General features: G+C 37.8%; 1 protein-coding gene across 8 annotated transcripts in view; it reads right to left on the bottom strand.

The window, feature by feature from the left end:
• The window catches only part of PARD3 (par-3 family cell polarity regulator), a 630,692-nt gene that overhangs the window by 282,453 nt on the left and 333,791 nt on the right, over positions 1–14,448 (bottom strand). For all 8 annotated transcript variants that reach the window (XM_065872407.1, XM_065872411.1, XM_065872408.1 and 5 more), the window contains 2 exons: positions 7,947–8,038; positions 5,695–5,778 (listed from right to left, as the gene is read on the bottom strand). In XM_065872407.1, coding sequence (XP_065728479.1) covers positions 5,695–5,778; positions 7,947–8,038 — 176 coding nt within the window. The remainder of the gene's footprint in view (positions 1–5,694; positions 5,779–7,946; positions 8,039–14,448) is intronic.

Genomic DNA, 14,448 nt, shown 5'->3' with positions numbered 1-14,448 from the left:
GGAAAACTGTTCAATATGTGTATCTACAATACAGAAAACAAACATTTATATTTCACTCCTTTTCTATAGTAATCTGATCACAGGAATATATACTTTCCAACAGGGTCACTTTTATTTCAACTCCAAAACCTAAACTTTTAAAATATTCTTCTGGGGATGTGACTGTTTTTTTAGCTTTACGTGGCAGAATTTATGGATAGTAATACAAGTAAGAAAATAAGTCCGGGAAAAAAGTCATGAAAAGAAACAATATGGCAATCGAAAGGTTTGGTATTGACCCTTCACCTGATACTCTGTCAAACTGAAGATAAATGGCTGAAAAAAATCATTTGGGATACAAATCAAAATTAATCAGACAAATCAAACGATGGCACATCTGCAAAAAGAAAGTTGAGAGCAATTAATAAGTAAGGCATTTGGCAGCAGGAGGCAGCAGCAGAAAGCTTAAAACACGCAGACCCATACACATACACACTCCTTCTTACCAAGGACTGTTTTCCTAATTAAAGACTCGAGATTTTTCCTCAGGTCTCATGGTTGACAATCAGATATTGGGAAGAAGTAATCTGTGGGTGCCTATTACTAACTGGAGGATGTTAAATGCGGTTGATTTTTTTCTATTTCCCTTCCTCCTGGGAATTTGTTAGAATCAGTAGGGTACAATGATGGGAAATAATATACGGTTACAATAAAGAGGCTTTCTCATCAACCAAGTAGGTGGAAATAAAATTCTGGACTCTGGCCCCCAAAACAATATGAATAGGAAACATAGAAGAAGGAATTTTAGATATGAAAAATAATAGAATGTAAACTCCATGATGGCAGGCATTTTTTATTTGTCTGCTTCTCTAGAGCAGGGCTGGCAAATTACGGGCCATGGGCCAAACTTTGACCCGCCACGTGTTTTTGCAAATGAAGCTTTTCTGGAATACAGCCAGGCTTGTTGGGTTATCCATGTCTATGGCTGCTTTCACGCTACAATGACAGAACTGAATACTTGCAGCAGAAACTTGGTGGCCCACAGTGCCCAAAATATTAACTATCTGACCCTTTACAGAGAGTTTGCCTAGAACCAAGAGTGGTGCCTAGGAGACACCAGATCTTTAAAAACAAACAGACAACAACAACAAAACACTTGCTTAATAAAATAAACAAACATACAATTACTATTTGCATAAGAAAAAGCACAGTGAAAGAAAATTCCAAGGGCCACAGGGCTAAGAATAAAGAATGTATATAAATGGGAAAAGGCCCCTTACAGAAAAGGCACGGAGAAGCAGACTGCACTTTTTTAAGAACGATATGCTTTAGCCATACGTGTTCCCAGAGGGGAAAAGATCAAGAATATTCACTGTAAGTTAGACTGGGAGTCCAAGTAGAGGAATAATAGTTATTTTTTTAAATAACACAATGATTATTTCTCGAAAACCTTCAACAATTTCTCTGTTATTTACTGAATGAAGTCTCAGAGGCCATTCATAAAGTGCTTTCTAACCATCTCTCCAGTGTTATCTTCCAATACACTCAGTTTCAAATCATTGACTCATTATTTCTCAGCAAATCACACAAATTTGTATGGAGCATCTTCCCTTCATATGTTCTCTTCCTAGAATATCTTTCCGGAATATCACTAGCGTAAGTCCTATATCTCCTTTAAAGAACAGATCAAGTTCTACTGCTTCATAACATCCAATAGTCAATAGCCCTACTTCCTCTAAACCCTATGGCACATGTGCACTGAGTTCTTTAGACACATAGTATAGATCTTTTTATATACATATTTCTCAATTAGACCTTACGTCCCTTAAAACTAAATACAAAACCTTATTTCATAAGCCCAGCCCCTATTTCAGAATATACTTTTATATTTTGCTTTCTAAATACTTAACATTATAACATAATCGTATTCCTAAGTAATCAGAAAGGCTCAGGAAAACCCATTAACATCAAGGCAGGATACATTCTTATTGTTTTGTTTCTAATACAGCAATGCAGAGCTAATAGGGATCATCACAGTAAGCTTCAGTGAGCAATACCGTTGGGCTAGGTCCTAGAAATATAAAAAAATATAACATGAAACATGGTTTTTCTGCCAAAGGAAATGACAATTACTTGGCATAGCTTTCCTGAAAACAGTAGCACTTGTGATTTAAATCAGGAGGTTATGTTTGACATTTAAATCAGGAGGAAATGAAATTACATGTGTGAAGTGAAAATCAATTTCAAGGTAACAAAACTGTGAATAAAGAGTTCTGGGTGGGGATCAGTTAACTTTATATTTTTGAATAAAATACAAGATGATGACTAGAGAAAAACAGAGCATCAAGGGGAGACAGCACAGGGACTTCCCTAGCAGTCCAGTGGTTAAGACTTCGCCTTCCAATGCAGGGGGTGTGGGTTCGATCCCTGGTCGGGGAGCTAAGATCCCACATGCCTCTCAGCCAAAAACTAAAAAAGAAGAAAAAAAAAAAAAAAAGCCAGAAGCAATATTGTAACATATTTAATAGAGACCTTAAAAATGGTCCATATCAAAAAAAAAATCTTAAATAAAAAGGGGGGAGGGGGGAGACAGCACAGTCTCTCCCATGCATTTATTTTGTCTCTGTTTCTACCATCCAAGACAGTGGCTGGGGGAACGGCAGCCACAAGCCAACGGTCACTAATGTCCCCAATCGGGGAACAACATTCAACCTACTCTAGAAAATAGCCTTTTTAAATTGGCCCAGCAGGATTTTTATATAAAAAACTTCATTATACCTCAGGCCATAATAATACCTAAGTAGCTTTAAAAATTTCTCTAACATGGACTTCACACTCTTCCAATTTTCCTGAATTATATTTGATACTCGAGATGTTCAGCATTGAGTTTCTTCTCTTTATGATGTTTAATTCCCATTCTGCACTGTTCCTTGAGACTTTCTGACTTAGAAATTGAAATCAGAAAGCAATACTGACATGCATGTGTCACTTTTAGGAAAGTAAGTATTCAGTAAGTGTTATTCAATTAGTTACATCTCCCAAACTGAGAGGGCCCAAGTATGATTGGGATTTTGTACAAAGAAAGTTATTCTTGGAAATTTCAACTTACAACCCATGAATATGTATTCTTGTATTCCCACTGGATAATATGTGCAATTTCTTCACAAGTCCTGATTAATTTCTTCCTTTCTACTGCACTGCATTGCTTAATTTGCCCTTGCAGCCACCATTGAGCGGATGTAGCTCCCTTTATAAGCTGTCATCACAATTAAAATCATCTCCTACAACAAGCCAACTTCAGTTACCTAATTCAGACAATCCCTCCTCTATCAGCTCACAGAACACCTATGATACAGGGATGTCGGCATTCATCACAATTATAATCGTGTGAGTTCTTGGCTATCACTCCATCTTGACTGCAAACCCCTGGAGAGAGACTGTGTCCTGCTCATCCTTGTCTCCCAGCACCTAACACAGGAACCATCACACGGTAAATGCTTGGGGAGGTTTCTGACTGACTGAGAAGAAACCACGTGTCAGCATTTCTGAGAACAAGTGAGATAGGTGTCTCTGGCTCCTGAAGACTGGCGTCTATGATTCTTCAGCAGTCCTCCTGCTGTTCTTTGCATTGTCAGCCTCACTCTGAAGAACCATGACTGTCAAGGTGATGAGGAAGCTCAAAGATGCATCACAGGTGTTGGGGGGAAAGAATTCTGTTCTGTTTCCCAGTATGAAAACTAGTAATGCCAGAAAAGGATTTATAAAGAATCTCATTTTCTTAATCTCTTTGTCCCTTGTATAGGGAAGCTGTACAGGAGATTCCTCATTAAGTTGCCACATCAACAGGGATTAAAAATGACTCAGCTATAAAACACCTTCTAGTTCTGTACAGGGATCCTTGTCTCCTTGAATGTGTTCTGTATATCGAAACGAAACGCCATGGTAACCAGTAACTGTGGTCGATTTTGTGAAATGCCTTCCACTGAATTAATCTGCAGTAGATTTCTTTTTCTATCTTATACTTCTTTTGCTTAAGGCTTTTTAACCCATTTCATCCTAGTATCCTTTCACACTGATGTAGGAAGTGTGTAATAAATGACAGAAAATAACGTTTGTAATTGAAATACTGGTTTAAAGCTGGTACATACACGATTAAATCTCATTTGTGATGAGTTATATTCCACAAACAGTTAAAGGCACACTAATAACCGGGAGGCTATCATCCACGCATTTTACCCTCTTCTCATATCTTTCTACTCATGAAATAAATGGAAAAAGGGTTTAACTTCTGAGATCACTTAAAATTATAATTTTTAAAGGAGATAAAGGCAAGGGCCATTTTGAAAACAACTAAGCTTATTTAACTGAAAGTCCTTTGAAGACATTTCAGTGACATTTCTCCAGAGTTTTAAAAAAAAGAAGGAAGAAAGTGAAAGCAGTCATAACTCTGTGAATGTAACACCCCCCCATCCCCAATTCAAGGTGAATTTCACATCTCGTTAGATACAACGCTCACATTCAAGCCTGGTACTCCAGCAGACTTCTATGTAAATCACAGTGTCAGCTTCCAGACCTTCCATAGAGTGTGTGCTTTACCAAAGACATGAAATCTGGACTCGATACTGTCAGGAACATAAACCGGGGAGGCAGTACAACTGTGCAAATACTTATTTTGAACGATTAAGTAGATAACTCAACCACATGCTTGTAACTGATGTTTCCTCCATCTCTCACAATGTACTGGACGCTTGGAACTCCCTGACAAGGGTTGAAACTATGTTCCTATTCTTGGTCACTGGCCTAAGGTGACTCTCCAGCTCCCCCTTTTCTTCTCCCAGTGTAAAAGAAGTTAAAAAATCGATAAAATGATAATAAAAGAAAGACGATCAAACTAAGAAGCCAAATAGTTCATAAATATGTTTCATTTGGGTAATAATTAGATGGGTAAATAAGAGAGGATGGAAGTAAACTTCAAAGGCTAATGCCCACCCCAACCCCCCTCCATGGGGAAGGAGGCAGCATTTCACTTGTGGATGATGGAGGCTCACCAAACATTTGATTAGTTGCAAATTCAGTTCATAGTATTTGAAAACATATAAAAGCAAACATACACTAATTCTTTCACAAAAAGAAAGCAGCAGGATAAAAGAAACTCATATAACATTTGACGTTTTTAAGGATATATGTTCTATGAAGTAATGAAGTCATACTAACATATAGTACAAAATTTTGATATCTGAGTGGGCAGATTGAAGAGAAGGAGACACAAGTCACACAGTAGAAAATAAATCTATAGTTTGCCTAACTTAAAAAAATTTCAAACATAATCATAAAAATCATATAAAATTTAAGAATGAAATAAACATAAAAGCAAATTTTAAGTGAATCATTTTCTATGTTATCTAGATAATTTTTATTGGATACATTTTTTCCAGAAAATTGCTTTAAGCTCTCCCTTACCTTTGCACATTCAGCTGGAGTTCTGGCTCTAAAGGCTATCATCAATTTGCATGGATGTGATGAAATTATTAGGATAATTTAATGCCCGATTTCTTCATCAGCCTAAGTGCTTTCTGTGATTATAATGCAGTGGCCCCCCAAACGAAAAGCCTTCTATTAAGCACATGCTAAGTCAACATCACTCTATATCTGAGCATAAATGAAGATAAAACACTCCACATTATGATTCAATTAAAAACCTGCAAGATACGTTACCTGCCGCCTCGAGCACTGAAAGGCACTACATGGATTCCCAGAGGCCCTCCATCGTTGGGGACTTGTACGAGCTTTACCATATCACTGTGAGACAATATGATGAATGAGGGAGCATGAACATGGACCATCACAATCCGAAACTCAAACCAAACCAAACACAAAACCGCAACGACACAGACACACAATAAACAACAAAGGAGGACAAAACGAAAAATCCCACCAGGCACACACACATATACATACACGTTCTGGAATAGAAGCATGGTGATGAGGGCACATTCAACTCTACATACCTGCACGCTAGTCTGATGGCATGGGGTGGGGAGGGGGGAGCAATCATCAGAGATAACTACATTAAAAATGACACAGCACCGCTGCTCTCGACCACACTCTTCTGTGTAGTCCAAGTATACATTTTGTGATCAAATCTCTAGACTTCTACTGGAAGTTTCCCATCCTAATATCTATTCAAGGACTACGAAGATTAATGGGATAAAGATGCGTCAGGAGCACAGCACTTTATAATTTACAGAGTGCTCCTACACATGTCACATCATTGATCCTCTCCCGCAAAAGTCCAATAAGGTCAAAGCTTTGCCCCGGGAGGTGGCAATCCAGATGGGATACAGCCACCCTTACTTCCCAACTCAGAGCTCCACGGAAGGTCACCATCCTACTTGCTGTAAGCTCACTGCACATGTAGGCAATGCAACCCCACGGGATACCCGTAAAAAATCAAATGATTGTCCCAAGGGTGTTTGTAATTGAACTCTAAAGTCTTTAAGCTATTTATATGAAGTAACAGGAAGTTACTTCTACCACATAACTACAGTACTTTAATATCAATATCAAAAGCCCGAGTTTAATGCAATTGGTATAATCTGGAGAATGTAAATTTTCTATGCCATTTCAATGAGATTCCACTTTCTTTGTAGGTATTTCTGTGGGTGTGAGTACTGCACAGAAACCTAAGCAGTCCTGATCTAACAATCAATATTTGGAAATACTATTTCAATTACATATCTAGTTTTAAGCAATCTGGACAACCATAAGTGATTACGAATGGACTTGACCAAGATCACGATACAGTTTTTATGCAATGGAAAATGCCAATGCTACGACTGTATTTCTATGTGCATAGATTCAATCACATACACTAATTAGGACAAAATTGAAATTTTGTCATATTGCCAACATATTTACTAAAGTAATACTATTTAAATGGATATTTAATTTTTTTCTATTTTCTTAGAATTTCCTAAAATCCTATTTGAGATACTGTTCATACCATTTGAACACGTATTTAATGACTGGTTTGTCAACTAAGATGGTTTGCCAACTAGTATGGTAACTTTAATACATTTATTTTACTTTATATCCTTTCTCAAAAGAACTATCACAGTACAAGTGTTTCTTAAGTGTGTAAATACTTAGAGAATGCTGGTTGCTGAATATCCAAACATAATCTGATTCGAAGCCTGTTTAATCTCACTAAGAAAGTTCTTATAGCCCTTCCTTGGAAGACCAAGAAAAGACAAAATTAAGAGTTTAATTATTAATATCTGGACCCCAACTTTTACCCAAAATCAAAGAAAATATTTAGAATGACTGCCCTCCCTGCTCTAAGGTAACTTAGAAGAAGTCTTGAGAACATCTTCCATTCAAACCTGCCATTATTTAAGATAGCTGTAAAGTTGTGACAATATATGGAAGTTTTTCTTCGACCTTTTACACTTTAAATCATGTTCAAGATCCCTAACCTGTAATTTTGTATCAAATACCTTGAGAGATTCTATTTCTTCAAATCAAAAAAATATACACTAAAATGAGTAATGCTTACATGATTCAACTAGTTTTTCAAGTAAATTATGTCCACAATTTCTTTTTTAATTTAGCAAAGTTGAAGAACGAACAAATGACCAAAATACTGACATACAAAAGCAATCTGAAAACAGTTACAGTGCTGTGAACATAACAGACTTTTTTCAATCAAATACTATTTTATATTATAATTTAATAGTATTTGCCAAGGCATGAAACTCAGAGCAGGTACATGGGAATTTCCATGCTATAGTTCTTACATTAGATCATTAACTCAATAGATGAAAGATGCTCTTTGGAAAACAAACCAATGCAAGGCATGTTTTAACTAAGGACAAACATAACGCATGCCATATGCTTTCAGAACATTTGCTGCTATCAGTGAAGCTACATGGATATTACAGGGTTAGTTGAAAATGTCAGTAACTTACTCCAGAGAAAAGCTGGGTACGTTCTCCACACCAGTGTCGGCGTGCCCCACGGGCTCAACACGGCTGCTGTCTTCCTCTGTGCCATCCTCATCCTAGAGAGGGTGCAACACAAAGAGAAGCAGACTCTGAGTCAGGTTCATTCTTATGCAGTGAATGAAAGGAAACTGAATAAAACTGGAGTCTAAGAGGCATTATGGTAATGTCAACAATATCTCTCCTCTACCAAGGATGACCTTTAATGATAAGATGGGTTTGTACATGTGCAAAGCTGCATTTTAAAGCAACAGTCTCCTGAGTTAGTACATCTTAGGGGGTGAACAAGATGCCACTGCAATAAGGAAAGAAAACATTAGGACTTATATTAACCCTCTTATCATTTTTATTTCACTTTTCAGTGTATGTTTTAGGAAGTAATTATATATTACTACAATGTTATAATTAATAAATAAATGTACATTACACTGGGGATGCATGGTTAACATTTATACTAATCCAAACAGTTGAGATCATTATAAACCTTAACAGCTAGCAAAATCTTCAGTCCTATTGTCAGTTCCCACTTCCTATTAACACACCTTGTCAAAATGAACATCAAGTAAGCACAATCCTAGACTTAGATACTTCATCCTGTGAAATCTCACATAAAGTTACCCTAAGCCAATCGACTGATCATTTAGAGGTGAAGGCATTAAGATCTTAGCCATGAGGGCTTCCCTGGTTGGCGCAGTGGTTGAGAGTCCGCCTGCCGATGCAGGGGACACGGGTTTGTGCCCCGGTCCGGGAAGATCCCACATGCCGCGGAGCGGCTGGGCCCGTGAGCCATGGCCGCTGAGTCTGCGCGTCCGGAGCCTGTGCTCCGCAACGGGAGAGGCCACAACAGTGAGAGGCCCGCGTACCGCAAAAAAAAAAAAAAAGATCTTAGCCATGAAGAACCACTTGTGTTTACTTCTGTTACAAAGGACCCAGCGCTGGGAAAGGCACAAAGAGTAAGATAACCAACCCCAGTAACCACCACTGTATTCTTCCTTTTAGAAAGGCAACAGTTTGTAAAAATTATATTCCAACATGCTGCAGAAATTGGGTAAACATGCTGGCGCTTCAAAAGGTGCATGTGGAATAAATGTGATGGTTCATAAAAGTAAACGAAATGTCACCCAAGAATATGCCTTACTTTATAATCTTGGCCACTGTCTTCACTAAGCAGTTCACTAACAGTGACGTTGGCTTTGCAGGATCATTTGAATAAACATGCTTGATGATATCAATGGTCCTATTATCCAAATGAGAATATTCAGAAAAGACTCCGAATCTCCAAACACAGTGGCTAAGAGGCTCGTGAGGGTTTCACCTTGGATCCACAATGTGCGTAATTTATGTTCATGTACAATTTGTTAGGTTTACCTTTTCTACTGTATAAATTGGATAACAGTGAGTTTATATGTGAACTTAACTAAACCACCTAATGAGAGTCCACCATTAGAGAAAAACTGTATATGTTTAACCATGTATTTAACAGACTCCTAGTAGAAATATATACACCATCAAGAGACATCAATCAACAAAATGATAAGCAAAGGTTATAGGTTCAAGACACAGCATCAAACAATATTTCAAATTACTGAAGCAATATGAAGGCAAGGCAGGGCAGCTGGTAATGCCCAACTGACATTTCCTCTGAGAATCGACCAGAACAAGAAGCTGAAGGTACCAAGTGTTTCTCTGAGTTTACATAGGCGCCGCGCATCCTCAATGGCAAGGCACTGCCTGAAGTCAAGCTACTTGAAGACTGATGACCCTGTGTTCTGCGAGGCTCTAAAATGTACTTCTTAGTCACCTACCTCTCTTAAGCACCAGCACATAATACATTTCAAAGGTGAACCAGCATCTTGAACCTGCCTAGGAACCACGCTTCACGTAAACAAGAACTCCCCAAATTATGCTTTTCCATTGGGAGTGGGGGTAGGGAGGAGAGAAGTGTGATTGTATTTATATAAATCAGGTGGAAAACATACAAACGGTCTTATGGGTTAAAGACATTTTGTTTCAGGATTCATTAGTAATGTAAACACCGCTGACACACCACCATGATGTATAACCAACAGAAACAGCTATGTGGCACTGTGAAATGGCCACACAAATGAAACACCCCAAACTACAGTGCTGAAACAGTAACGGATAATTGACACATTCATTGTTCCCACAGCGGCCATTATCAGGTCCCCAAGAGCACGCAGAATATTATTTCACGTAGCTGCATATGGTGTTCAGTTATTTTGCAAAATTCACCACCCTGAGGCTGGGCTGCAATTGCCGTGGGAACCACAGTGTCTGGATGTGTACAGATCAGCTCCTATATTGCTTTATTTTGTTGTTTTGTACTTTTTAAAGCTGCAGCTGAACACAGTCACTTTTAGTAGGAGTTATACACTGAATTCCGTCATAACCATAGTAAATGAAGCTCAGTTACTATGTATGTCAAATCAAGATGGAAGGTCTAGAGTATCAATTTAAGCTACATGGTGTTAAAAAAATTTTTCAGGTGAGTCAAGGTACTTTTTGTCCTTTACCTTCTCTCCATTTTACAGCAGAGTGTAGTGGTTAAGAGTTCAGATTAGAGAATTAAACAAACCCAGATGTGACCACTAAGTGTGCCGTCCGCCAATTTTATAGCCTTAGGAAAGTTATATACCCCTTTTGTATCTCTATCCCTTCTTCTGTAAACTAGGAACAATAGAAGCATCTTCTTTGTAGGACTACTGAGAGGAGTAAGTAAGATAATCCACGTCACAATCATAACATAATACCTGATACATGGTAATTGACAATAAATGTTAGCTGTTACTGAAAAGAGAAATAAACAATAAATATATGACATATAAAACATACCTTAGTAATTGTTTTAGGGTAATGTTACACAGCTATAAAATATTTTGAGAATATATATTTGTCCATACATACCTTGTGCCTTGCAGTAAAATTTAATATTACCTACTCAGTTAATTACAAACTGTATCACCTGCATCTTATAAAGTTGCATAAAACCCGACATTTGTTGCACTTTGTTGTATACAACGTGCTTTCATCATAAAAGGCCTCCGGAATGAGAAAACCTATTAAAAAATATAAACAACGAATGCTGTATACAATCCAGTAAATGGTGGGAAGAAGAAAACACCAACGGTTGTTAGTTGAGGAAATTTTCAAAGACAAAATAGATGTGAAGAACCGTGAAGGGTCTATGATTTCACCCTACTTGAAAGCTCGTAGTGAGCCTGCCATAGCTTCATGGATGTCACAGAGGACACGAGACTCCCGGGTTGGAGACAAAGGACAGTTCATTACAGCAACAGCATTAGCCAGAGCCTCATCCTTTTATGCACTGATTCCTAAGCTAAAATTCTCAGGGGCCCACACAGAAGAAACATAAGCCCAGGGAATTTGAACCTTTTACATAGGCAGTAAGCATGTCTGCCCACTGCTTTGGAGAGAGACACTATGCCTATCTTCCAAGGCTTCTTTCAACACATTGCTGAAAGAAGAGTCCGGAACAAAGGCCTTTATTCTCAAGATGTACAAAAATGCAAGAGAACCATGGAGAATTATCTCCCAACAACAGAGTTTAATCTGAGCATTGCCAAGTGATAGCATTTATATGATCACTAGCATACTAAAACTGGGAATATGATTAACAAATGCTCTACGATAACAATGTCTTTTGAATGGTAACATTAAATTGTACTAGATAAAAGAGTCATACCTTCTGTATCAAGGAAAAACTAATTTTTCAATGTGGAACAATATGCCCAGCCAAACAGAAAAAGCAAGTGTGAAAATTCAAAACACCTCTCAGACATGCAAAGTCTTTTCTTCCCATGGACCCTTCCACATAAAGCTATTTTTGGATGTGCTCCAGCAAAATCCAGAAAATTCGACAAAACAATGGACAACACCCAAGGGAAGTCCCAGAATATGGTGACAGTCCAGAGAAGCAAAAACAAGTTCAGATTAGAGCAGCAGGATGGAGAGGTCTGGGAAGTCAATCTCCATGAGGAAAAAAAAAAAAAAATAGTTCAATATTTTTGAACATTTGGGAAACATTTTGACAGACCTGATAGAGAATGGGGGGAGGGGAATTAAAGATATGTATAGAGAAAACAAAACAAATTTTTTAAAAGTCAAAGCAATTAGCTCCAAGTACAACAAAGGGAAATGTGTAGGAAGGGACATGTAATCCGAGTACCTACTTGGTTATGCAGTGAGCAGTTCTTACATCACCATACAATGTGACAATGGCTATTGATTTCACTTGGACTTTTCACGTAACAATACTGAGAGGATGGGAAAGGGGCAAGTGAAAGTGGCATAAAAGGGAAAAACCCATCTTCCATAAATGGCAAGTCAACAGATGTCAGTAACTGATAACCAGGAAAGAGCAACATAAATATTTTATTCAGAAACATGGAAGTAAATAGCAGAACCAACGTCTGCATAAATTGGGAGTTGCTGCCTCTGGGGAGAGGGGCTGCGGGAACACAGAGGAGGGGAACACAGAGACTGCTAGTTTTCTCATTAAACGCCTTCCAGCATGATATATGTAATTTTATTCTGACTACATATTTGAAATACCCACCAAGAGAGGCTCTTTAGGTCCACCTCAACATCCAGACTCTCAAGACCCCCAAATGCCGCCTGGCATCAGATTTACTGCAAAGGATAAAAGGCAGGAAACCCAACTTGCCAGCAAGGCAGTGTCCCGCTTTTGTCCTTGGCAGGAGCCATCCTTGAAGATGTCCAGGGTCTCTTCCTGTGTGTCCCCCAGATGACAGCTCAGCTGCGGGGGGCAAGAGACTCACATGGGCTGGATGCAAAGCGCTACGCTGGCTTGGGAGCCTCCTGTCTCAGAGAAGCCAGTATGTCTCATGACACCGCTATAGGGACAGCTGTTTGTCAGCTAGTTACAGTTTTTCGAGTCTAGATGCAAATTACCAATCAAAATAATTTAATTACCATACAAAGATAGTTTACGGAAACTAACAGGTTTCCAGAAAAAGGGAGCCAGAAAAAACCCACCAAAGTTTACATTCTCACGCAGAGGGGGAAAAGATTTTGTTAACCTTTAATCTACCGTAAAATATTGATCTAAGCAATTTTTTTTAAGATGGAGGAGACAAGTAGTCAAAGAAGAGAAAAAAGTGAGAGAAAAATGAATATTTGATAAGCTTGGGTGAGAAGAGTGAGTTTTAGATCAGGTTAGAAACTCGTATTAGACAAATGGTGATAAAAGCTTCATGTGAACGTGTTTGTTCTCTGCTTCTCATAAGAATTAATAATCTTACTCTCTTCCATAATATTAACAATATAAAGACTCACCTTCAATTGAAAAAGTCCTTGAAGGACCAATGGATGATATATTCTGAAATCACAAGCACTCACACGAACTATGTCTTTAAGAAAACCAAATTTGGCTAAACCTCTAATTATCTTTTTAATTTCAAAAATTATCTAGTTGTATTTTTTCCTAATGAGCACTATATATCTTCTCTACAGTCACAGATTTCTTTTTAACGATATCCAAATACTAAAGTGGATGCCATTGCAAAATAGTACAGGATCTGTAATTAGAACACTTAAAATCTGAATCCTGCCTCCATCACTCATATAAAGTATTAAGAGGACAAGCTTTGTAACTGGTTTGTTTACCAAACAAGGAAAGCAAAAGCACACTGTCTGCCTTATGGAACGTAATAAAACTTCACCCGGAAAGCAATCACCTGCATGTCAACATTCAAACTCTTGGGTTCCAAGGATCTAAATAGTGTGAATAGTTACCACTTTAAAGAAAAGCCTACAATTTTAAGGAATAATTTAACCATTTTTAAAATGTTTTTTAAAAACTTAGGTTATACTTGTGTACGTAAAGTTCCTGCATACCTGACTTTTTTATGTTTAGGAAGCAAGAAAAGAAACAAAAGTTCTGATGATACCCTGGGAAACAAATTTACAATATTCTTCCTCAAGTGTTTTTATTATTATTTTTTAGAGTAAAATAATTTGACTGGTTCAGTTATATTGCTACACTAATGCTCAACCAAATGATCTCTGTCACCTTTTTAGAATTTTAGAATTGCAAAATTTTCTGAATTTAATGTGAGACATTAACTATTAGTGAAGCATAGCACCCCAGAGAAAATATTTATTTGAATGTTGACAGCATGAATTAAACCACTTTTGGGGGGATCACATATGGTGGAAAACAAATTCCAAGGGGAATCTGTTTCCAAGTCCTCTAAGTATCACAAATTGGATTCCAGAAGGCTCTTGTGTTAAGGTTTCCACTACTTGATTAATTGGCCAAATCGCCAGGGAAAAATAATTTCCCATCATATGTGGAAAACAACTGAAAACATTTGAGGGGGGAGGGGAATTTCACAACTGAACATGATAAATCTATAGCAAACTTCTAAAGAAATAAAATCAGGAAATGTGTAATATAATTTTACTT

This window comes from Phocoena phocoena, chromosome 2 (assembly GCF_963924675.1).
Source record: "Phocoena phocoena chromosome 2, mPhoPho1.1, whole genome shotgun sequence".
Taxonomy (NCBI): domain Eukaryota; kingdom Metazoa; phylum Chordata; class Mammalia; order Artiodactyla; family Phocoenidae; genus Phocoena; species Phocoena phocoena.
Note: the sequence above shows the minus strand (reverse complement) of the source record. Positions and strands in the feature narration are given on the sequence as shown.